The 25,230-nt window shown below is 52.0% G+C and overlaps 1 protein-coding gene across 1 annotated transcript in view; it reads left to right on the forward strand.

Moving 5' to 3' along the window:
• IGF1R (insulin like growth factor 1 receptor) overlaps nucleotides 1-25,230 on the forward strand; it is a 258,712-nt gene extending 233,482 nt beyond the window's left edge. The window contains exons 16-21 of the mRNA XM_019726667.2: nucleotides 955-1,184; nucleotides 1,502-1,612; nucleotides 5,011-5,170; nucleotides 8,011-8,140; nucleotides 10,861-10,995; nucleotides 17,584-25,230. Of these exons, the coding sequence (XP_019582226.1) occupies nucleotides 955-1,184; nucleotides 1,502-1,612; nucleotides 5,011-5,170; nucleotides 8,011-8,140; nucleotides 10,861-10,995; nucleotides 17,584-17,962 (1,145 nt within the window). The 3' untranslated portion in view covers nucleotides 17,963-25,230. The remainder of the gene's footprint in view (nucleotides 1-954; nucleotides 1,185-1,501; nucleotides 1,613-5,010; nucleotides 5,171-8,010; nucleotides 8,141-10,860; nucleotides 10,996-17,583) is intronic.

The raw sequence follows: 25,230 nt of genomic DNA on the forward strand, positions 1-25,230 counted from the left end.
CATCACCCAGTCCCTCACTCCAGTGAGGGGAGGGCTGGGGTTCACAGAACAGAGACCATAGCCCTGGGGAGAACTTTCTTCTCAGCTGTCCCTCCACGCTGGTCACCATTGAATGTCCCTTGATGTTAGCTGGTCACCACTGAATGTCCCTTGGTGTTAGAGCTCCGTTGCTTCGGTACCTTACTACCCTATTTCCCCGAAAATAAGACCTAGCCAGACAATCAGCTTTAGTGCATCTTTTGTAGCAAAAATTAATATTATACCCGGTCTTATATAAGATCTGGTCTTATAGTAAAATAAGACCGGGTCTTATATTAATTTTTGCTCCAAAAGATGGATTAGAGCTGATTGTCCAGCTAGGTCTTATTTTCGGGGAAACAAGGTGGATGCCCCAGGGTCTTTGTTAAGGCTGGAGACACTTCGTCTAGACTAAGAGCAGTGGTATCAGGGAAAATATAATGCTAGTCCCATATGGAACCTTAAATTTTTCTAGTAGCCACATAAAGTAAAAAGAAACAGGTGAAAGAAATGTTAATAACGTTTTATTTAATCCAGTATATCCAAAGTATTATCAATTTTAATATGTAATCGGTATAAAAATTATGGAAATATTTACATTATTTTCTGCATTAAGTCTTTGAAATCCAGTGTGAATTTTATACTTAAAGCACATCTCAAATTGGACGACTTTCTGGTTCTTATCATATGCTGTAGTATCCTTGAATTTTCTGGGAATCCTTGAAGATTTGAAATACTGATTTTTGGCCATACAGTTGGCGTACTGACCTCCACAGCATGTGGGAAAGTTCAGACTAAGCCGAGACATTGCCCCCGATGTCCTCCTGGACGGGCTTTAGGAAGTGGCACCTTGTGCTCTGGCCCAGGGGTTCCCGCAGAGGCACGTTCTGCCCCGGTGTCACCACACCTGTCTGAGTCCTGTGCCCTCTTCTCTAGTGTACGTGCCCGATGAGTGGGAGGTCGCCCGGGAGAAAATCAGCATGAGCCGGGAGCTGGGCCAGGGCTCCTTTGGGATGGTGTATGAAGGGGTCGCCAAGGGCGTGGTCAAAGACGAGCCCGAGACCCGGGTGGCCATTAAAACGGTCAACGAGGCTGCAAGCATGCGTGAAAGGATTGAATTTCTCAACGAGGCTTCAGTGATGAAGGAGTTCAACTGTCACCATGTGGTAAGAGAAAGCCCCTGACGAGGCAAAACCTGCCATGGGGAGCACGCTTCCCGGGAGCCCCCTGGCGTGATGGGGGCCACACTTGTGGGTTTGGTGACTTGCCATCTTCCATAGAGTTCCCCCATCGCCTCACGGTGGCTTTAAGACACCTGTGCACACGCAGGTCCCTGGTGGGAGGAGCCCCCGTGGCCGGCTCACCTGGGCTGTGTTCCTGGCCAGCAGGTGCCAGCACCACACAGCCTGTCCTAGTGGGGTGGGCCGCGACCATCCTGGGCCACCCGCCCCCTCTGAGCTCCCCTCTTTGTCATTCCTCCCAGGTGCGGTTGCTGGGTGTGGTGTCCCAGGGCCAGCCGACGCTGGTCATCATGGAACTGATGACACGGGGGGACCTCAAAAGTTATCTCAGGTCTCTGAGGCCAGAAATTGAGGTGGGTTTTGCGTTTAACCAACTTTGCGTGTTAACTGCTCTCTTCTCCTAGAACCTTCCCCCAGACGATACTGTGTCTTTACATCCATTTACTTGCAGCATGGCGTGTTTCCTGCCGCATGCGTGGGGATGGGCCCTTTAAAGGAAGGATTTCCCTGGCTAGAGCGAAGCCTCGATCTTTTGTGAGAGGCACGGGCTGTGCCTCAAATACCCTTTTCCTTAAACCCTTCTGTGCTTTCGTTACTGCCTTCCCTCCACCTCCGGGGACCTCCCCCACCGCCCTCGCTCCCGCGTTTCCCCCTACAGACCCGTGTCAGCTCTGTGTCCTGCCCCCTGGCCCGCAGTAACCGTCTCCTCTGCTGACTCCTCCGCTCCTCACACAGCCTTTCCCGTTTGGTTCTCTGCGTGTGTCCCCATGTACCCTGTCGTGTTCAGCTTTCATCCCAGGCCCAGCCTGCAGCTCAGTTCCACGAAACGCTTGTCCAAGTCCAGCGTCAGGGTGACTTGATTCTCATGCTGGGAGGTTTCCATGCAGCCCGGTGGTTTCCCACAGGCACCCTGGGTTTGCAGGCCCCTCCCCAACACACGCCTCTTCTCCCTGTGCTGTCAGCCCTACTCTGTCCCTGTGGCATGTGGAGGCCGCATTTTCTCAAACTCTGCATCCCACTCCGGCTCTTGCTTGCGCGTCTGAGTGATACTCGCCTCAGCTGCCCGAGCCCTGCTCAGTCTAGTAAAAAAATACCAGTTTGTGTTAGGAGCTTTGAATTCAGAACCGGCTCAGGTCCTACGTTGTCACCCTGGCGTTGCCCCTTTCATAGCGTGAATCCACGAGCCAACTCTTGCACTCATGGAGGCATGACTTCTAAGTGAGTAATTCTGAGAATAAAGTGGTCGATCAATACTTAGAAATAATAGCAGCAACATCTGCCTTTCATTTGGCTGCTGCGGTGGCTCTGAGGTCCCCCCTTTACCCTGACGTTGCTACGTGTTGAATAAGCTTTGGGGCCCCTTGTGTTCCCTCAAATACTGCCCTTTCTCAGACGCGTTTGGGTTTCTGTGGCCTTTCTCTGTTTGAGCTTAAGCCTTTGTTTTCTTCTTCTCATTGGAAACGCCATCACCTTCCAAGTAGTCGTTCCTTCATCTTAGTTCCGAGAACCTGTTCCCAAGTGGCTTCCCTTAGTCACAGCCTGTGAGGTTGGTGGTTCTGTGAGGGCCGTGAGTGTGGACTGAGGCCCCAAGTGGGGGAGCTCCCAACACGCTCAGCCTCTGCGCCCCCCTTGGGTCCCCAGCGCCCCTGGATCTTAGGCCCTTTTCCCCAGCTCACTTTGTAATGCACAAGCCAGCAGGCAGGAGAAAAGCTTGGTCAGACAGGTGGCTGGGGACGTGGCAGTGGATTTCTTATCAGAGGCATTCCAGGCACCTCTGAAAAGTATGGCACCCTCGCTCCCAGTGCCCCCAATTTCAGGCGCAGAATGAAAGCTTAGAACATATGGTCTCAGTCCCTGCCCTGCCACTCTCTGCGGTTCTCAGTGTCCTCGTGTGTAAACTAAGGGTTGGACTTAATTCCTTTTCACATGGAAAACTCGCTTTTAGATGTGTCAGATTTAAACCTGTTCTAACTCCTATCAAGGGTAAAAATAGGAATGCTTGTCCTGCAGTTTCATTATATTCCACCTGGCATCTTCCCCCAAGTAAAGATGTGCTCATTTACCTCGGGAAACGGGGGGTGCTTGTGGATAACATGTCTTAAGGAACGCTAAGCAAATGGCAGATTTCTGCGCTCGCAAACGCCTGACAGCACGGCTGTGTCGAGCTGAGCTGCCAAAATGGCAGCCCTTTGTTTCAATACTTAAAATCGGGTTCTTTTATCGGTTCTGTTTTTCCTGTTAATTAGGAACGGCCGCTTGTCGTGAACACCCGTACTTAGCACTCCACCACTTAAGTCTTATGAGCAGAAACGTAACGTTTCACCTGCAGATGTCCTAGTGGGCCGTGAGTCTCTAAAGCCCTGAGAAGGTTAAAAGGAAGTGGCATGTCCTGAGGGAACAAAGCTTGTTAAAGAAAGTGGTGGTTTTGGCTTACTCTTGGGGACATCGTGTTGCTTCCCCGGGCAACTCCGTGATAAGTATTTCAAATGACCAGAAACAGTCTTGAGAGTCTCTTCAGAATCAAATGTATGTGGAGTGGAGAGAACCAAGCAGAAGTACTTGGAGAGTCGTTAGACTGCTTCTAGAAGCTGTCCTTGTCTTTCAGCAGAAACTAGCCCCTCACTGGGTGAAAACAGCGTCCACTGAGTATGGACCCTGGCCACGCAGCAGCGGGCACTGTCTGTGTAGGTCCCAGGCCATCCTCCTGGCAGTGACCCCACCTTCAGCCCACACAGTCTGATCCCTGAGTCCAGACGCGCCCTGTCTGAGGCTTTGCGCTGCAGAGGTGACACATGGGACCTGTCAGAGCAAGATGGTTTTACAGTGTTGGAAGAGACACTTTGTAAGCAGGGAAAATTCTCTTGTAGTAAGTCGTACAAGCGAGAGATGGTTAGCATCTAAACTATGCAGTGCTCATTGGTTTTTGCTTTTTTTTGGGGGGGGGGGATGAAGAGACTTTATGTTTTATGCAAAACTTTTTTTAATGGATTTATTATGGTTTGGGAGTCTGTCTTTAATTCCATAACCAGCATGTTGCCCTCCTCTGCAAGCCGGACCTGCTTATCCACGTTCCTTGTCCCTATTTTACCTTGGTCCTCCTCCAAGAATAAGCATCAGCTGGACTTAAATTGTCAAATGCTTCTTTTCCTCTTTGCCCACACAAAATAACAATCCAAGGAATGTCACATTGTAAGGTGACAAAAATGAGTCTTGAGAGTTTTGCACTTCAGAAGAAAACTGAAGAGAAAGGAAGATTAAATTTCTAACAATGCTGAGGTGGGCCATCAAACACAACACGGTGCATTTGGGGAACACATGTGTGCATCTCCACACAACCTTTGCAATGTTCTCTCCCTCCTGTTACCTGTACTTTGATTCTACAAACACAAAGAACATATAAACAGATAGGAGTCTGAGTAACCGAGAATTGTTAAAATAAAAAAATAAATAAAAATTGCTTGTTTCACTTTACATAATTTTTGCCAGGCCCAGAACAGAAAACGCCGGTCGCAAGTTGTGTTCATTGGTGTTTGTCCCTGCGGCTCTGTGTCATGTGGTCAGCCGGCAGGCACATGACGACCGCGAAGCAGATGCTATGGTCACCGTAATAATACGTTCCTTCTGAGCACGTCCTGACCTGTGCTGCTTAGGTTGAGCAGAGATGGATTCGGGAACCCTGAGAGGGCGTGGAGTGGGAAGCATTCCTCGATTCTCACGTGCGTTTTTTATTATTTTGTTTAATCTCCCACAGAACAATCCAGCCCTCGCCCCTCCCAGCCTGAGCAAGATGATACAGATGGCGGGCGAGATCGCAGACGGCATGGCATACCTCAATGCCAACAAGTTCGTCCACAGAGACCTGGCTGCCCGGAACTGCATGGTGGCCGAAGATTTCACCGTCAAAATCGGAGGTGTGTCCTTAGCTTCTCAGATGTGGGCAAGAACGCAAGTCACACGTGTTCTGGGGACCGAGCTGGCAGTAGGCTGGCTGCCTGTGGAGAGGTTTTGCAGTGTGTCCTGTGCGTGCCACGTCCTGCTCTTGGGAGCCGTGTCACTGTCTCCAGTCGGTAGCACCGGTCTGGCCAGGCTGGATCTCGTCCTGAGAGCCCATGGGCATGGTGGTCCACACAGGGGACAAGGATGGTCCCTCAGGTGGCCTCTGCTGGCACTGGAGGCATTTCTGGGCAGAGCAGTGCTAAGCATTGGTTAGAGACATAATTGATTTTGACTTGGGAATGAAAGTCGCCAAACTCCCAATTTGTCCTCCAGTTTTCCTAGCATACAAGGAGCGTGTCCCTCTCCAAGGCTCATGGAGTTTTCTAAGAGGAGACAGAGCAGGGGCAGTGACAGGGAGGTGGCAGTCCCGCAGGTGACGGAAGATCACTGCCTCCTGGGTGTCACGCCCGGGCTTGTCAGCCGCTAAGCTGCTGAGCCCGCTGTTGTCACCCTTACGTAGCTGACCCACCTGCAGATTTGCCCCTTGTTGCCACCACCCATTGTAACAACAACAAAAGGGGCTGCATTGCATTTCTGACCACCGGTTAGGAATTCATTTCAGCTTTAGGTGTTTGCTTTTTGCTTTGGTCTTTTTAATCTTCCTGACGGAATCACACACCACCTCAGGGCTGCTCAGGAAACCCCTTGCTCTTATCAGGACCCTGGACCTTCCCACTGTGAGATGGGGACAGTTCAGAAAAATACCAGGTATTTCTCTGGAGAAACTGCAGGGGAGACTTGACATCCCAAAACTCTTTCAGATGACCTCTTTGTCTAGCTCTTGAACTGTCCGTTCTGGAAATGCCAGCCGTGTTTTCTTCTTTAGCAGTGATTTTGACGGAAATGTTTCGGCCCTTTGGTGAATGGTGACTGTCCCTCTAGAACGGTTTCCAAATGAGGGGTTCGTGTCTTGATTGTGATTTGCAGGAGCTAGAGATGACGAATGGAGCCATGTCACAGAGCAGATGGCCTTCACTCATCACAGTAGCTCATTCAGAAGCCACCAGTGTGTTCCTGGGTTTGGCCCTTGGAAGCACCCACACGTGTGGTGCCCCCTGAAGCTCAAAAGGCTGTCCTGCCCCCAGGTTTCAAGGGAAGAGCCCCTGTGGCTGCTGTCTGGGCTTCCTTTGTGTCCCCCACTCCTTTCCCCTTCCCCTACTTCTCAGTGGGGGCTCAGATTGTTCCCACAGAGACGCCCCAGGCCTGAGCTTCAGCCCCAGTTCTGCCACTAACAGGTGAGAGACTTGGGGCACGTGGCTCCAGGTGTGTGAGCCTCGGTTTCCTCACCTCTGAAATGGGACGATGCTGTAGCAGGACAAGTGAGATGGTGCTGGGCAGGATCAGTGTGGGACGGCATCGAGCGTGTGCCGTGTGGATGGGGCAGGTCCCCAGGAATGTTAGCCCCTGTGGCCCTCGGCGTCCTGCCCTCGCCCTTCCTGGCACGTGGCAGGAGCTCAGTTCATGCTGCTTCTCTCCCTGCTTTGAGTCGCCATGGGAGAGCCCGTGTTGTGTCACTTGCCATTTGAAGTTAGAATCTCCGAGGGCTATTTGCTGTTTAACCATGGGGCATGTTTATACTGATATTTTCTTTGTACTTGTGGTTTTCCTTCCCCAAACTTGAAATTTTTCCTTTGTGTTAAAATAAATAGTTTGTGTTCTTTTATTGGAGTGTCCTTCCCCCCTCCCCTTTTCGTGCAAGTAAAGGCAGACCCTCTACTGTGCATGCCCCTGGATTAATTCTGAGATAAGGCTCTGACATTTCATTTTGATTCTTCACTAGGGGCTCAAAACTGTTTTTCCAATGCCCAGTGTCTCGGATTACAAATCTGGCAAGTCATTGTACCAGAGGCGATTTGATGGTCCTTCATGTAGGACAAGTAAATTATGTGGGTGAACGTTCACGGAACTTGGTTCTCTGTTTGGCTTTGTAGCCTAACCCTTGGTGGCAGAGTTAGAGACATGAGTGCACGTTTCCCAAAGGACAGTGGCCCTTTCTCCTGGGAAAGAGAACATAAGAGTCCCTGGAGGAACAGGTTGCATGATTGAGTGGGAAATCAAACTCTGACAAAGAAGCAATAATTTAGGATTATAAAGCAAGCCTGCCATCAAACATAATGATATGACATCTTCTAGAGACATGGAAAATGGAAGACATTTTCAAAACTGAGTGGGTGTATTATGTTGAAAAACATTGTTGAGTAATAGCTTCAGGGGCCTAGTAAATACCATCTCTTAGGCATCCCTCTGTGTACCTTTTTTTTTTTAATTGTGAATTGGTACTCACTATTTCCCCCGTTCTTAGACGGCGAAACCACTTTCTTTCCTGTGGCGATGGGGCAGTGCTATCCAGTACATAAGAGTCACACCCCGCTCCTGTGTGTTTCATCAGGTTTAAAACCACTTCTGAATGACCTTCGGTCTACACAGTACACATTTGCTTGATAAACTCCGGAACTTGACCCTTTTTAAACTGCCTCTCATTTTAAATGCCATAAGGGAATTAAGTCATTTAAACGGACCAGCTTATAAGTGTATGGAAAAGCAGAAGTTTCTGGGTCTTTGCTCGTCACGTGGCTCGCCCCTCCTCCATTCCTCTGCCGTGTGAAATGGCAGACACTGGTGTCCGGGCCTTGTGTGTGTGGTCGCCCTCGGATGTGGGCACAGGACCGGCCTGTACAGCAGGGACGATGCACCTTTGCTTTTCCCCGACGGCGGCGCACACAGCGTAACTCTCGTGCCCTCTCTCACCTCACAGATTTTGGCATGACGAGAGACATCTATGAGACTGACTATTACCGGAAAGGAGGGAAAGGCCTGCTGCCCGTGCGCTGGATGTCCCCCGAGTCCCTCAAGGACGGTGTCTTCACCACTCATTCCGACGTCTGGTAAGCGAGGCTTTTCCTGGAACGCGAGGTCCGAGTCCTCCCACTTCCAGATCCCACTGGCTCCGTCTCGACGGCTCGGCTCGGTGTTGCGCTTGTTTTCTGCTCCTCATTACCCCCTTTCCAGCTTTGGCAAAGTGTTATGTGGGCCACACTCCTTCATCGTGGAAGCCTTCCCGTTGTAGGGGGGCTAGCAGAGGACAGAGAGCATGTAGGTCCTAAAGAATTTGCAGGACCCGCTGGCCTCTCCATGCTGAGCTGCTCACAGCAAGTCGAGGAGCGGGAGTGACAGCAAACCACACCTCTGCCCCTGCCCCCACCCCCGCCCGCCGTCTCTCTTTTTTTTCATCTTTCGCAGTAGATACACGCAGAGTGTGTGTGTGTCTGCCTCACTTAGTTAAACCTTGAGATTGTAGCTGTCACTTTCTTTCCAGGGGTGTCCAAACTTTTTTCAATGGTTTTCACCAAGGGCCATATGCGGTAAAATACACAAACAGCCGGGCCACTCACTCGAGGTGAAGTATGTATTGCCTCACCTGGTTTATTTAAGTAAACTAAATATATTTTTGGAATTTGCTGCGGGCCAATTAACAACGGATTGCGGGCCGCAGTCGGCCCGCGGGCCGCAGTTTGGACACCCCTGCTTTAGACCCAAAGCTTATGGATCTAGATGTGTCTTCCTGTGGGTCCCACTGTCATCTGTCCCCTTTCAGTGGACGTGCATGGCGGTTGACCCAGGGACGGTCTGGAAAGCAAAATGTCTCCCTTCACACTAAACGTCTCTTGGGCCGGAAAGCTCGCCCGCTGAGGAGTGCAGGGGACGCTTGCTTGTTTGCGTGTTGTAGTTCCTCAGCCACGTTGTGGCGTAGTCGTCAGGTTCTGAAATACAACCGAGGTTCTTGGCACGCTCAGGCCCTGGCACCTCCACCTTCTAGAACATTGGCTGGTTTCTTGGCGACTTCTCGGGAGATCCCATTGCTGATGTGTCACAGAAATGGGACTTGTTTACTGGTCTGGATGACCGCATAGGAGAGCTATTTAAATAGTGACCGATATCGTGGTGTTTTGTTTTTTTAACATTGTGACCCTGTCACAGTTCAAGGTCCTTGGATCTTATTTTGAAGACAGGTGCAAATTGGAAATAGCATTTGAATGTGACCCGGCAAAGCGTGATTGCTTCTGGAGCCCAATCTGAGATCTGTTTTGCAATCAGCCTGCCCCAGATGGTGACTTCTCTATTGTCAAAGCAAAGTGCTCGACACCACTATTAGAGACGGAGGTGACGGGGAGAGGACAGGCCTGGGTCCCTGTGTTTGTGAGGACCTGGCATATGTCTGCAAGGACAGGGCGACTAGAGACGCCGTGCCCTTCTCCAGGGATGACGTCTCGTGGAGAAGAGGTGGTGACCCTGACGGGTTGGAATCACGGAAGCCTCCCAGAGGACAGGGAGTCGTGGGACACCCTAAAGTGTGCATTGTCACCTACGGAGCAGGGGGAAGCAGATGCCTGGCCGTGGACGCATTCATTGCCTGAGGAGGACGGGGGGACTTCCTCGAAGGGTTAGGCGGAAGTGAGATCGAGCAAGGCTTCGTTCGGGTGTGTGTCAGGGGCTTGGGGCCAGTTCTGCAGACTTTGCAGACTTTCCAGGCTTCTGACCAGGAGTGTGGCCTAGCTGTGTTTTAAGAAGTTCGTATTAGCTAGAGTGTAAGGCTGCCCTGAGTAAGGCAGGAGTGCCCCAAAGGAAGCCCCAAGGGGAGGCGGACCCTCTGCACTGATCAGACCTATGGACACACCTGAGCCCGAACTGGCAAGCGGTGGCAGGCTCCAAGGAGGCCGAGGGAAGGGTGACTGCAGGGTGACTGCTCAGGTGGGGTGGGGTGTCTGACAGTGAGGCCAGAAGAATAGGGCTAGGGGCAGAGCTGAGCTGGAGATGTGTTAAGTTTGTGGATAGCCAAGGAACTGGGTCATCAGAACAGAGCCGTCTGGGTTGAGAGAGTCCGTGCAGCAGCCATCCAGTGAGAACTGGCCGCTCGGAAGTCACGGCCACAGCCAGGGCCACCGCGTGTGGGGCAGGAGCAGGAGTGCACCTGGGAGGGAACTGCACTTTCAGACGGCTTCTCAGCCAGGCCTGTGGTCGGTCAGAGAGCCAGCTTGTCATTTCAGTGAAGGTGGGAGCTGCCGCCTCCGAGGCAGGCTGCTTGTGTGGCCTGGCCGATCTCAGGATGCAACAGCCCTCAGCCCTCAGCCCTCAGCCCAGGCCTATAATGCCACGTCCGGCCTCTGTTCTTGGCTTTTCTAGGTCTCTTGTGCAATATAAAGACGACTGCATGGTCAGTGGAAGTTAAAAAGGGCCTTGGGTGGGTCAGTCCTGTGATGGCTAAGATTCTATTTATGTGTAACATCTGCTGTTAGTGTCAGTGTGGACAAAACCCGTTGTCCATGGAAAGTAGCTGCAGCAGCGAAGAACACTTTCTTGTACCGAGTCCGAGGCCTGGAACTCCCTCCATGCAGCGTGCTCAGCTCTGCCATCTGGGCTGTGTGTACTCTCCAGCACCCATTAGTGGCAGTGAATGAGGACGAATGTCCCCCACTTAGCCCCCTCAGTGCCTGGCATGCTGTCCGACACGCGGAGCGTGGTTTTTTGGGGCGCAGGGTAGAAGAAATGCTGGAGAAGAGAGGGCAGCACATCCTGTCAAGGCTTCACATGTCTCCTGTCCTTGCAGGTCCTTTGGGGTCGTCCTCTGGGAGATTGCCACGCTGGCCGAGCAGCCGTACCAGGGCCTATCCAATGAGCAAGTTCTGCGCTTTGTCATGGAGGGCGGCCTTCTCGACAAGCCGGACAACTGCCCCGACATGTTGTATGTATTTCTGGGGTCCCAGGACTCGGGTGGTTCTGAGAGCCAGTCTCTCGGGCCCGGTGGGCACGGGTGGTCGGGAGCGATTTAGAAGAGGATCATACTGACAGAAGTTCCCTTAATTCCACCCCATCTGCCTTGGTCCTTTAGTTCAGATTTGCAATGTGTACTATGGTTTCTGAGGCTAACGTTTCTGGGAAACATTTGCTCAAAGCAATTCTTACTCATCTCCTCCGTGCAAAGTCTAGGGTAAAAGAAAAGGCAACACTATGACCTGGTTCCTCTTAGGCCAAGTTCAGAGTCAGGGGTGTGCACCAAGCTGTGAGCAGGATGCTTCATGCCCTGTGCAGGGGAAGGAAGCGTCCAGGCCGTCCGGCTTGTTGGCAGGACTCCGCTCTGGGGCCGTGGGACTGAGGTCCCATGTCCTTGCTCTGAGAGGCCGAGGCACTCCCAGCCCTTGCCCACGCCACCCCCTCCATAGGCCTTTCACAGCAGAGCCGCTCACGGCTTCAAGGCCAACAGAGAATCTCTCTGCTGCGATCGCTGTTTTTTATCTGATTCAGTCCCGTCTACCCACGATCATTTCCCATCCTATTCACCCCCATCCCCACCCCCAGCGCATGTAGGGTGCTAACACCTGGGGCAGGACTCTTGGGACCATCTTAGAACCTGACTTCCACAGTCTGGGAAGCAGAAACCATTGTCCTGTCAACAAACCAAGGTGTTTTTTCCTCAAGCACCGGTGCTTCGGGCACGTGAGCTGGGTGTGATGTTCTTTGTTGCTTCCGACTGTTTGTTCAGACGAACCCTGTTCTGTCCCGTGGACAGCTTGCATGGGATTAAGAAAGAGGGGCCAGAAACTGCCATAGGGAAGGCAGCATCCATGTGCGTGCGTGTGTGTGTTGGGGGCACGGGGGCCCGTTGATCATGGGTCTGGTTCAGAAACCTGCCTGTGTCTTGGACATGGGTACAGGGTGAGGCCAGCAGTGACGGGGCCCCACTTCTCAGAGGGGAGGGCAGTGCGTAAGGGGGCACTGGGTTTTCTGGACCTCTCATCAAGAAACTTCCCACGACTTACTTATCGGGGTGACCATCTTATAAGGTATATAAATGTCTAACCACTGTGCTGTACACCTGAAACTAATATCATATTGGGTGTCAACTATAGGTAGAAAATAAATACATTTAAAAAGAAATAAATTTTTTAAAGAAAAAGAACCTTCCCAGTACAGCCTCTTCAGACTTGAGGACCCTAAATTGGAAGGGACCCAGGAGGGATTTTTTTTAGTGCATTTTCTTGCCTAGCATGGAAATTCTCTCTCTCCCCACCTGTATTCGTGTTTTTACCATCGTGTAACGTTACCTAAAACCTAACAGTTTAAAACGACAGCATTTATCACAGTTTTCTGAGGGTCGGGAATGTGGGAACAGCTTACATGGTGACTCTGGCCTCCTAGGAGGTTCCCCTCATCCAAAGGCTGGGCCGCGGCTGGGATCGAGGTGGAGCATCACATGAGGTCTGAGTTTCTCCATGACGCTGCTCAGGTGTCCTCATGCCGTTCGGCTGGCTCAGCGAACTTTTGCTCTCAAAGGACAGACAAGTAAATAGTTTCAGCTCTTGGGCTCATACAACCGCGAGAGACTGTGGTGCTTAGTGCAAAAGCAGCCTTAGACGTCACGTGAGCGACGGTGGCTGGGTGCCTGCAAACCTTTATTTTTGGAGACTGAAATTGGCCTTTCACATAATTTTCATGTCACAAAATATTATTCTTATTTTGATTCTTTTTTTCAACCACTTGCAAATATAAAAACCATTCTTAACTCATCGGCCTTGCAAAATCAGCCAATTGGCCCGCAGGCCCCTAGCTCGCCTGCCCTGCCCAAGAGTAAACGATCCCACAGCTGAGCTGAACCCACATTGCTCAGAAGTCACTCTCCATAGTGTCCCCCATCTCCTGACACCCAGGGTTACACGGCATCCCTATGAGACATGGGAGGCGACCACACGGGGCGTGACCCCAGGAGGTGAGGCCACCGGGGTTTTGGAGGCTGGCTACCACCCCTCACTGGCCCCCAGTTCCCCTCACAGGTGACTGCTCCCCACTTTGAATCGTGTGGTCGCTGTGCTCTTAGCCCATGACGAGAAAGGCTGTCCTCCAGAGTAGAAGTGGAGATAATGGGGGTGAGGGCGGCTGCCCACTGAGCCTGCATAGCAGTGTACCGTGCCAGAATGGAGGGCGGGGGATGCTTTAGCAGCTTACAAACAAGCCCAGAAAGCAGGTGGGAGTTTTGTTCGTGTGGATCAGGGGCGGTGGGAGGACAGAGAGATTGTTTTGGAGCTTTCTTGTGGACTTGGGGAAAAGTTTGTGTCTGAGAAACTTGTGGGACTCCTCAGGTTGATCCACCCCCGGGTGACTGGAGTTTCAATATGAATTTAATGTGCCTGGGAAGCGGCCCACCTGCCCTGGGAAAGGCGGTGGACTTCCTGTTCCCAGCGTAGAGTGACAAGGAAATTTACATGGCGTGCGTACTCTTGGATTTTAAATGTTTAATTCAGGAGGCATTTCTGCATTGCTGTCCAAAACCCCCTTGGCAAATTGTTCTCCCTTCTCAGCAAAGAACAGAATGGAAGGAGGCAAGTTGGTTTCAGAGGGAGTGTCTGTGCTGTCCTTGTGAATTTATTGATGAGCTTCGGTAAGGAAGAAGGATCCTGGGAGGGGGTTCTTTTGTTACAAGAAAAGAGAATGGACTCTCGTTTCTCCCTGAGGAGAGGAATGTCACCGAGCCCTTGGGAATTGCCTCCGTGGGGCTCAGTAGCCACTTGCAGTCGTCTGGCCGGGCACCCACAAGGCATTATGGGAGCAGGGTGCTCAGTGGTTGCTGGGGGACTGCAGCTCAGCGACAGAAAGACGCTTCGGCTGTTTGGGGGTACCTGTGAGCTGGCGAAGTGCACCCCTCTGTAGCTCAGAGAGCTGAGGAAGGCTCCACGGTCCAGGCCCAGAAGTCTCAGCGCTGAACTGGGTTTGAACTCACTTAGCAGGTGGCATGGGTCCCACTGGGCTGTGGTGCACTGGTAGATTCCTATTGTAAACCACCATCTGAGACGCTCGGGTCTCCACACAAACCACAGAAGTCCCTGAGCCCCTCCGGGGACTGCTGACACCCCAGTGTCGGGCTGTAAGCAGCGCCCTGGCTTTCACAAAGGCTGGTCTCTGGAAGGACTGGATTCCAATGGTGCAGCGTCAGGGTGAGAGCAGAGGTTTGCTCCGGCATAGACCTCAGTCAGGCCCAGAGGCTGCATTCTCTGCGGGTAAAGCGTCCACGTTACGTGGCAGCCCTCGCCGGGGAGGTCTACGGTACGGTACGCAGCAATCGGGAAGGAATTTGACCTTTTTAGCCCGGAGAGTCCTCAAACTCCTAGGTGACGAGTTGGAAGCAGCATCAGTAGACTGGTGGTTTTGCGGGTTCGGGTGTGGCTTTTTCTGTTGCTGATGAAAAGAGCCAGGAGTCCTGTGCTGCTGGTTTTGTGGGATCCAAAGTCAGGAATGGCCGCTCCTACCCAGCTAGCTTTCCGACGGGCTTTCCGTGTTTGATCTCTGCCCCAAGGCCGAGTACCTGGGGTGAGGGGGCGGAGGGCCCCACTATCCCACTGGCCCTCCTGGCTGAGCAGCAGTTTATAAAGATGAACCTGGCTGTGGGGAGCTGCCGGGAAGAGGCGGCTGAAGGCAGCCTGAGCCCTTCTGGTCCTTTCTGGAACATGGTCTCCATCACTCAGACTGAGGCTGTGCTCAATGCTTGGACGCCGGGCAGTCACACCCGCCAGCCCCCCACAGGGTGGGGACCCGGACACACTGCCCTGTGCAGGATGGGGCGGGCAGTGCAGTCGTCCCTCTGTCCTCACACGCCTTACTGTCACCCAGCCTCATGGGTCACGTGTGTCTGTAAAGCTGCTTCACGCAAGGTGGCAGCTGCATGTGGCTTGTCCCTGCCCCAGGCGCAGGGCTGTGTACATGTGCCCCCCCCACAGTGGGGGGGTTTGGTGAAGGCCCCCTCCAGTTCACCAGAACTGACTAGTTATAAAAAACAAAAGTGCTTTTTAAAAGAGCAGTTTTATCAGCTCATAAATCCTTCTAGAATCAACTGGAAAGTTTCCTTGTGGAGATAGTGAGAACAAGGTCTCGAATCCCACAGAGTAAGAAAGACTTCCTTGTGTGGACAGCACTGGAAGGGTTGTGACTCTGGGATGGTTTCAAAGTGGGGTCACATGGCTTGTGGGCGCTCATGTCACTCAGCACTGTCCTGCTGGAGACACCTCCTCAGCCGCAGGCCACAGGGGCCCAGAGCCAGGGCACATCACGCCTTCTTGGCCCTGGCTGTGTTTCCCTTCAGGGACAAGTCCGTCACCAGAGAGGAAATCACCACGGAGCCATGGAGAGATTTTGTGTAGTTGTGGCCCTTTTTTATTTTTGTGGGGAGGGGTCCTTAGGAAGTGGTGGGGGGCGTGGGAAGAAGGGGAAGAGCTACTGCCTTATCACTGCACACACACCCCACACACACACACACAGCACAGCACCTGTGACTGTCAGGGGACAGCCAGGAGAGGGAGGGACTCCTGGCGGGTCCATGGTTTCTCTGTTTAGTCTGAGGGCAGATCCCTTCTCGGAGGCAGGTGTTGTAAGTGCAGCCACCCCGTGTCACAGAGAAGGCCGTCCCAGCTCCACGCTCACGCTCACTAGCTTGGGGACCTTGGACAAATGACTCCACCTCTTCATACTTTCGCTTCCTCATCTACAAAGTGGGGGTGTCTCCTAGGACACCTACTTGTCAGTTTTGTGAGGAGGAAGGCGGCTCACGTAAAACGCTTTCTGCCTGGCCCCTTTGCAGGCAGCTGAAGCATCACGACATCAGCCCTGCCCCACCGTTAACTGTGGCGGCCTCCATGTGGTGGTTCAGTGGGGAAGAGGGAGATCTAGTCAGTCTTCATGTTTCGTCTCATATTTTTCCACTAGAGCTGGGGTGGCAAGTTTCATCCATAAAGGGCCAAACGGTCTCTGTTCCAACTACTCAGCTCGCTTGCGAGTAGCCACAGACGCAATGTAAACGCGAGTGTGTTTCTGCTCCAGTAAAACTTGATTTATAAAAACAGGCAGCAAAGCAGGCAGCAGGCCCCTCTCTCCCCTTCCCACACGCCCTCAAGGCACAGCCTCTTCCGTCTGACTTGACCTGGTGCCTTTTTTCCCACTTCTCCCCATAGCTGGCCCGGTGGGCATAGGAGCTTTCTCTCCACGGGCCGGTGTCTATGCCCCATGGGCCTGTCCCCTTGGAACTCTCCCAGGGGCCAGACATAAGCCATGTGGCCCGGTGATCAAGTGTCAGCTGGAGAGGTGGCTGGAAGCCGGTTTGGGGTGCTTTGAGCTTCCTCGCTTTGGGCACCTCCATTTGGCCATTTTTGTTGCAAAGCATCTCTTTAGCTGGAAGTTTTAAAACAAAACAAAATAGAATTTTCCGGCAAGAACAGAAGTAGGAGGGAAGGCAGTGGTTTTGAGCTCACGTGAGAAAGGCTGCTGGCTGATCCCTTCTCAGAACCGTGGCCTCCTGTGCACTGGGTGCCGGCCTGGATGTGTGCTCGGCCAGCCTCCTGTTTGCTCCAAAGGTCTCCTGAGTTGGCGCTCTCTGCATTCTGGGTGAATAAAGCGCCCCGTGTCCCGCTGCCATTCAGAACCCTCTCCAAAGCCTTCCCCGGGTCGGGGTGGCTGGCTGCACCCCAGCACCATTCCTCTTTTCTTCTTCTGTGTGTGGCCTCCTGTTCCCCAGTGGGGGGTGGGCTGGGTCGCATTGCCAGGACAACTCCCTGTGGCCCACGTGATTCCAAAGGGCTTCAGGGAGGTTTGTACCCCAAGTGCCATTATGACTGGTGAGACCCTGGCACAGCAGGGGCTTCGCACTGTTTGTTCTCTGTCTGTCCCTGGCCTGTTGGGACATGGTCACAGGCTCTGCCATTGGGGGGCGCTCAGCAAGCAGCCTCAGCCCCCCTCCCGGAGCAAGGCTAGCCGGGAACGTGGGACATGCGCTCTGCTGTCTGACAGCTCTGCTGCCTCACTCTGCCTGTCCTGCAGGTTCCTTGCCAGCGGTCCCCTGCCACCAGGAGCCAGCTTAGAAATGGCATGGGTGGGATTGAAGAGAGATCACTGATCGCTCTTCAGCCTTATCAGCAAGGCACCAGAGGTTTCCCGCATGCTAATTCTGGGAGGGTTTAATCAGTGGCTGCAAGACATGCTTCAAACAGAAAGCGGCTTTGCTGTTTTAAAAAATTTTCTTAGCTCTGTCACCGTAAGTGATAACCTATAATACCGGCCTCGGTGAGCACCGAGACGTGTCCTCCTCCGGAAGTAAGTTTGGGTTCTGCACCATGGAGCGTCCAGGACCCCAGGTGAAGTGAGGGCAGTGGCGGGATGTGAGTCAGAGAAGCTGAAGGCTCCTTGGGCCGTTTGGGCGGACAGACGAGACGGGGCGCGCTCCCTCTGGGCGCGCTCCCTCTGGGCGCACACGCCCTGCCCCGTGGGGCCCACCCGCTGTGTGTCTTCACCCCAGGTTCGAGCTGATGCGCATGTGCTGGCAGTACAACCCCAAGATGAGACCCTCCTTCCTGGAGATCATCAGCAGCATCAAGGACGAGATGGAGCCCGGCTTCCGCGAGGTCTCCTTCTACTACAGCGAGGAGAACAAGCCGCCCGAGCAGGAAGAGCTGGACCTGGAGCCCGAGAACATGGAGAGCGTCCCCCTGGACCCGTCCGCCTCCTCGTCGTCCCTGCCGCTGCCCGACAGACACTCAGGACACAAGGCTGAGAATGGCCCCGGCTCCGTGCTGGTCCTCCGGGCCAGCTTCGATGACAGACAGCCTTACGCGCACATGAACGGGGGCCGCAAGAACGAGCGCCCCCTGCCGCTGCCCCAGTCCTCCACCTGCTGATGCGGGGCCGGCGCCCGCGAAACAGTAACATGTGTGCACGCTCGGCGGGTGGGGGGCGAGTGCTAACGGTCATTCACAGCCTCCGGTACCTCAGTGGAGCTTCAGAGCTGCCATGCTGCCCACGGGACAGCTCCTCTGCAGTAAACACACTTGGGACGTCCCTTTTTTCAATATGCAAGCAGCTTTTTATTTCCCAAACCCTTAACTGACATGGGCCTTTAAAACCTTACTGACAATACTTAATAGCAACAGGACACTTGAGAACCGCGTCTCCTCTCTTTCCCTCTCTCACCTCTCTCTCTCTCTCTCTCTCTGTCTCTGTCTCTGTCTCTGTCTCTCTTTCCTCTTTCTCTCTTCCTCTCCCTCTCTCTGCTTCCTCCCACCCCCCAAACTCCCCTCTCCTCTCTCTGCTTCATAATGGAAAAACATTTGCCACAATCCCAGCTGGGACACCCTTTTTATCAGACTGAGGAAACGGCTGTCCCTCCCTTATGTCCCCACATTGCCCCTCTACACACCTGCCTGTCACCGTAGGTCTTTATAAAACACACGTTGAGATGGCATTTTTAAAAACTATCTTTAACCTTCTTTGGGACACATGACATTTAAAAAGGGCCACCACTCATCCAAGGTTGTTACGTTAACGCTGCCAAATTCCGCCAAACCCCAGGACTTTCTCCCTCACAACCCTGCCCTCTTTTCTTGTTTCCAGAGGCATGGGATGGGCGTGGCCTCTGGTCACTCCTGTAGGAGCCACACAGGCCATGCGCCCCACCTGATCGTCCCCTGGTGTTCTTTTCAAGCCTCACGTCCACACAGCTCCATTTGCTTTTGGCTAGGGTATTGTTTGGGGGCACTGGACAGATGGGAACTTCCTCTCAGAGAAGATGGAGAGAAGCTGAACTGGCCTTCCCGCCCCCTTCCCCCACCCCCAGGAACTGCAGCAAACAGGCCCTGCCCAGAGCCTGGCAGACAGGCTTTGAGTACAGGCGGTCCACGTGCCAGTAGCCTGGCCCCCCGCCCCCAGCTCCCCCTCCTGGCCCCCAAGGACACAGATGGGAAGGGGTTCCCAGGGACTCAGCCCAACTGTTTATGCAGGTTTGCAAGGAAAGAAATTCAAACACCACAACATAAGAAGAAAAGCAGTAAATGGATTCAAGCATTCTCAGCTTTGTTGACATTTTCTCTGTTACTGGGACTTCTTCACGGGTCTTACAGTTCTATGTTAGACCGTGAGACATTGGCATACACATCGTCTTTATTGTCACTTTTATAACTTTTTTACGGTTCAGATATTCATCTATACGTCTGTACAGAAAAAAAAAAAGCTGCTATTTTTTTTGTTCTTTATCTTTGTGGATTTAATCTATGAAAATCTTCAGGTCTACCCTTTTCCCTCTCTGCTCACTCCAAGAAACTTCTGCTTTGTATTAGAGGGCGTGACTTTCTTCTTCTCCTTCCAGTAATTGATACTTATCTAACATAATTTGCCATGAACTGTTTGAAGCCTTTTTATAAATACATCCTCCCCTCCCCCTCCCCCGGCCCCGTTAGCTCTGTTCTAACCCGGAGGCTCTGTGGGCACGAGGCTGGAGAGGGAAGGCGGTGGCAAGGTGAGGGAAAGGCCTGGAAGGTGCCGTCCTGAGTGCCATGCCCCCCTTTCCTCAGCCTGCTCTCTCAGCATTTGAGTCTGTTACAGTGCAAGACATGATACAAACTCAGGTCAGGAGAAAAAAAACAAAAGGTTAAATATTCCCAGCATCCTTGTTCCACGTTTCTGGTCACTAGGTTGAAAAGTCTCACCTTTGCTTCCCCTTGCCTTCGTTTTGGTTGTGACACATATAAGTTTTTTTTTTAATTCTTGGGTACAACAGCAGTTTGAACTGCCGACACTAGGTATTTGGATTACTATTGTTTTTTGTTTTTCTAAGCGGATATTTAATCCTTCCATCCCGTGAAAAACAGCTGCTGAGTCCAAGGGTGTGGCCGAATATGGTCCAGTGGCCTTCCGCCCCCACCCTCCAGAGGGACCCACCTGTCTGCAGACCAGAAAGCCCCCAGGGACCTGCGTGGCACTAGCGGGCTGCAGGTTGGTTTCCTGGAGGTGACGGCAAGCCCCCACCAGCTCTGCCTTCCTGAGCGCTGAGCAGTGGCCGAGGAGCCCAGGCTCACTCCCAGGCCACCAGGGCCTGGCGCTGGCACGCTGCTCCTTGGCCAGGAATCCGGTCCTCGGGGCCCGGGGCTCTTGTTTTGTTTAGTTTTTAGCACTTCTCACCAGAGTGATGACAGCACCAGAGTTGCTTCTGGGATGGAAATGTTTAAATTATGAGGAAGAACAAAGCTCCAATATGATGAGGCTCCTTGTGACTGGAGATGAAACACACAAAAGAAAGTCGGTCGTGCTTATTTTTCGCTCATCAGTAGTTTCAGTCCCACCATTTTCTCTAGCCTCTGGCCCATAATTTCTCCCTTAAAAAAAAGAAAAAAAGAAAATGAATTAAGAAGGTATTGTAGGTAGGAGTTTGCGTTTATTTTCTGATTCCAGTTTCCACCACTGTAGAGAAGCCCCATTATGGATTTAAATACTGAGGAAAGGGTGTGTGTGGGGGTGGGGTGGGGGAGTGTGTGGGTTTGTATGTGTGTGTCAGACGGGACAGTTTTTCTTTTCTTTTCCCCCCAGCATTTATCTACCTCACTCTTCATTCTTATATGTGTATATACAAACAAGCATACATCTCACATTTCTCAGCACCTGCGTGTGCCACCGAGACTGGTAACCTCATCCACACCGCAGGCCACACACCAGGTGACGCAGGGACAGGCCAGGCTGTGTTCTGGGGTCGAAGCAACCCTTTCTCACTCACCTTTCCACTCATTTCCAACGGCTTGCCTTTTTCTGACATGTCTCCTTTTACGTTGCTGTTGTTCTTCTTCTCCTCTTTCCCTAAGTGGTTGTGAGGTGTCAGGGTTCCCCCTCCCGGCCCAGCGCCCCGTGCCCTCTGCTGGGGGCGAGGACAGCTCCCGAGCACTCCGTGGGGAGGCCACTGGGCTGGCCCCGGCTGGTTGTCTGAAACCAAGTGCTTTGTGCAGAGTGAGTGACGAACAGATTCCGTCACTGGATGAGCAATTTCCAGGACAGGAAGTGCCGAGGGGGTGGGCAGTCTGTTAGAACCCCACCTGGAAAGGTGCCGGGTTGGGCTTTGCTCCTCCCGTGGGGGTGCCCCTTACAGCCCTGGATGAGGCCTGTGCTAGGCGGGGACGTGCCGTTGCCGCGCTGCTTCCACTCGGCCCGCCAGGCCTCATGCCGGACAATGCGGAAGTTCCTGACCTCCCAGGCAACCCCTTCCAGAATGTTCTCGGAGAAAAGGCCCTTGTCCCTCTCCCGCCTGTTCTCTTAGCTTCACCCTCACTTCCTCCTCCCCCAGGGGAAAACAAAGATGTACCAAACCTTCGGGCTGGAAGGGGCAGGGTCAGCGCCAAGCCTCCGTCTGGGGTGGCGCACGTCACTCCAGGGCTGTGCCCGTCCCGTCGTCCTGCTGCTCACAGGGGGCTGGTGCGTACCCCGATTCCAGCGGCTGCTTTCACAGGCACTGGTGACGATCTGGGAGCCGTGGTGGGGCTCTCCCCAAAGTGTGGACGGCTCCTTTGGAAGTCCCAGGGCTGCAGCTAAGCTCAGGACACCCCTCCCTGTAAGAACACGACTCTCCTAAGTCCGCCGGGATCGTAAGGTCATTGAGAAATGCTGTTTGATCAGGGTTTTCTTCTTCCACACTAGGTGACCCCTTGGAATAGTGGCCTCCCCTCCCTCTTTTGCACATACTTACCGGTTTCCACAACTGGAGCTCTCCATTCAGCTGGTCATAAGGGTTTTGTTTAAACTGTCCGAGTTGTCGGTGTCATTTTGTTCTTGTTTCATGTAGGTGGTTTTTCTTTACGTAGAAAGCAAACACTAACAGCGCAGTGCCCATCGTAACCAATGCTTCAGAAACACTTAAATAAAAGAGAAAAGGTGGCTTGCGTGATGGTGCAGTCCTTTTACTGGACCAAGCCACCCACTTGACTGTACCGAGGCATCACCCATCCAGTTCTAGCCTGATTTTATGCTGATTTCCCCCACCTCTTCTGGATTTTCTTCTCTATTGTATGCTCCAAATAATTTCATCAAGCTGAGTTGTGGCATTTTCCATGCAACCTCTGGCAGCGGCTCACGCTGCTTGAAGCGACATGAACCACTGAGGCACATCGTTGAATTGACGTGAGTGTTCAAACATGATCACACCCAGCCCTCCCCGAGGCAGCAGCAGCTGGTGTGTGCGGGAGACGTTGTTGAACTTCAGCTGGGTGAGACCCAGCCCACCCAGGTCTCCTTCGCGGGATGTCATGACGTTTGACGCGCAGCTGGAATGAGTTTCCTCCTTGGACGAGGGAAGACCGGGTTCGTGGCCAACACTGCCCTCTCCTTCCAGCCTGTTTCTCATGACTCCGGACAACATTTCAATGGTAGGAAAAGTGGCTCGGTGAAACAGAAGAGCGGTTATCGCCGAAGCACCCGATGACACAATGCTTGGCATGAGGTGGCGTGTTGGCGAGGATAACAGATTGAAGAGCCAAGTATGATGCCACATTATAGGCCCGTGGGTCCCACCGAAGCCTCTTTCTCAGCAGCCCGCCTCTGTTGGCGGGTGGCTGGCTGGACGGGAGGCGGGCCGCTGCCGTGGTGGCACGGTCACACGAGCACAGATGGGCGAGAAAGCGAGGATGCTCCGTCCAAGGTCCTCAGCTGGCATTGTCGGGTCCTCCCAGGGTGGCCAGACATTGTCAGGGCAACTGCTTTCTGAAACATAAGCACCTTCCAGCCGACAGCAGTGCTCCATCCATGCTACGCCTTGGCCCTTCCAGCCGTCCTGGCGATGCATTTAAGGTTTGGGGTTTGTTCTTTCGTCAATGTTACTTTTGTGTTTGTCGGCTGTCTTTTCATTTCCTGGGCTAAGCAGCATGGGAGCTGTGGACCAGAGATCCACTTTTTAGACCCAGTGATGAAAGCCAAACTTCCTTACTCCTCTCTGACAGTCGGAGGTACAAGTGAGAACTTCAAGGAAGGGCATTTAGATGGACCCTCTCTGTGGCCAGAGACGCTGAAGATACAGACCTTGGACAGGCCCGAGGGTTTCATTTTGGGCCTCCAGCTCAGATGACTAGTTGCTCATGTAGAGAAAAAGCAGCTGAATCCTCCTTGATGGTCGGGCAATAGGAAACCATTGTAACAGGTCATGACATGACGTGAAGAGAAGAATTATGAGCAAAAGGGCACAAGGCTTAGAAGAAGTGGGGGGCCATGTTTTGAACTTGATGGTTTCTGAAGGGTATCAGCCCATATCAAGGCTCAAGAGTCATCTGTGGGCATTTGGTTTCAACAAATAAACCTGGCATCCTACTCTGGAAACTGTTCTTGCGGAGTGAAGTCGCGTTGTTCAAGGATACGAACTGCATCGCGCCCGTCCGTGGTCAGTTCCGGGTATGACTTTCGGCTTTTGTTTTATTTTGTTTCTGCAAGAACATATGGTCACTCATCTGTATGTCCACGTTTGTGTGTGTCCACATCTTTCTGGTAAACATTGTTTTAATTAGTCACACATTAGCGTTTTCAATAGGGCTCTTCAGTCCAGTAGATTACGGGTAGTCAGTTGACGAAGATCTGGTTTACAAGAACTAATTAAATGTGTCATTGCATTTTTGTAAGAACATAGAATAATTTTATAAAATGTTTGTAGTTTATAATTGCCGAAAATAATTTAAAGACACTTTTTTCCTGTGTGCAAATGTGTGTTTGTGATCCATTTTTTTTTTAGGACACTTGTTTACTAGCTAGCTTTACAATATGCCAAAAAAAGGATTTTTCCCTGACCCAAGCCATGGTCCTCCCTCCTTCCCCCTATGCTTTGTGCCCTAGTTTATGACAAAGGAATGATGAGGATTTAAGTAGTTCTGTATCTTCAGTATCTTGGTCTTCCAGAACCCTCTGGTTGGGAAGGGGCTCACTCACTGGTCATTTCCCTTTGGAGTGTAGCTCCTTTAATCGGCTACAGAACCTCACTGGCCGGGAAGCAGCAGAGGTGTTGGCGCCCAGCGGGGCATGTGGCCGTCTGGGGCCTGTGGTTTGCTGGTTCGGTGGTTCGCGGTTGCACAGTGCCTCCAGGTGGAAAGGCTGCCTGCGCAGTGCCTCCAGGTGGAAAGGCTGCCTGCGCAGTGCCTCCAGGTGGAAAGGCTGCCTGCGCAGTGCCTCCAGGTGGAAAGGCTGCCTGCGCAGTGCCTCCAGGTGGAAAGGCTGCCTGCACAGCGCCTGGTGATCGCCACCAGCCCCACCGAGAGACTTAGCACACAAACGGTGGTAATTCCGGTGCATGCGGGCTGTGTACTTACCTGCCTCGTGTCACCATGGATGCTTTGTGACCACAAGGAAGAGACCCTATCTATTTTTAGTTAAGGCAGAACACCGGAGATACACGTTTGCAATACGAAACAAGTTCTTTTTAAGAAAAACTACACGCACACACAATTTTTTTTATTATTATATTTTTTTAGTGTGACTCCATGTCCTGGAGCTCCCAGTGGATTATGGGCCATGTCTACACACCTCCACACAATCCCCGTCATTGGAAACACCCAATATTGGGTGTTTTGTGCTACGTGGGAGAAAGGTCCAGAAACAATTTGTCAGTTTTCAACTTCTGATTCAGATGTTTGGCTTTTGCACAGGTGGAATAGAAGCTTGGCAAAAACACCTGTCTGCTTTCTAAGCCAGTGAGGTTGAAGTGAGAGGTGTACCAGAGTTTGTCTACCTCTGGAACAATGACAACAACAAAAAAATCAAACCAGAAGGCGCGATGGAATGGATGCATCGCAAATAATGAATTTTCTGAGTTTTCTTTAAAAAAGATTTTTTTAAAAAGGTTTAAAAAAAGGTAATAACATGGCCAATTTGTTACATCAAATGACTTTCTGTGTATAAATTATTCCTAAGAAAATTCCTGTTTATATAAAAAAAAAAAATCAATAGATGAAAAATTTTCAAAATGTTTTTGTATATTCTGTTGTAAGAATTTATTCCTGTTATTGCGATATACTCTGGATTCTTTACATTATGAAAAAAGAAACTTTGTCTATTTTGAATGGCTGAAGCTAAGGCAACTTTAGTTTCTCTTACTCTGCTTTTTTCTAGTAGTTAAAGTACTACATGGTTTAAGTTAAATAAAAGACTTCTGTATGCA

Source organism: Rhinolophus sinicus, linkage group LG13 (assembly GCF_036562045.2).
Source record: "Rhinolophus sinicus isolate RSC01 linkage group LG13, ASM3656204v1, whole genome shotgun sequence".
In the NCBI taxonomy this organism is placed as follows: domain Eukaryota; kingdom Metazoa; phylum Chordata; class Mammalia; order Chiroptera; family Rhinolophidae; genus Rhinolophus; species Rhinolophus sinicus.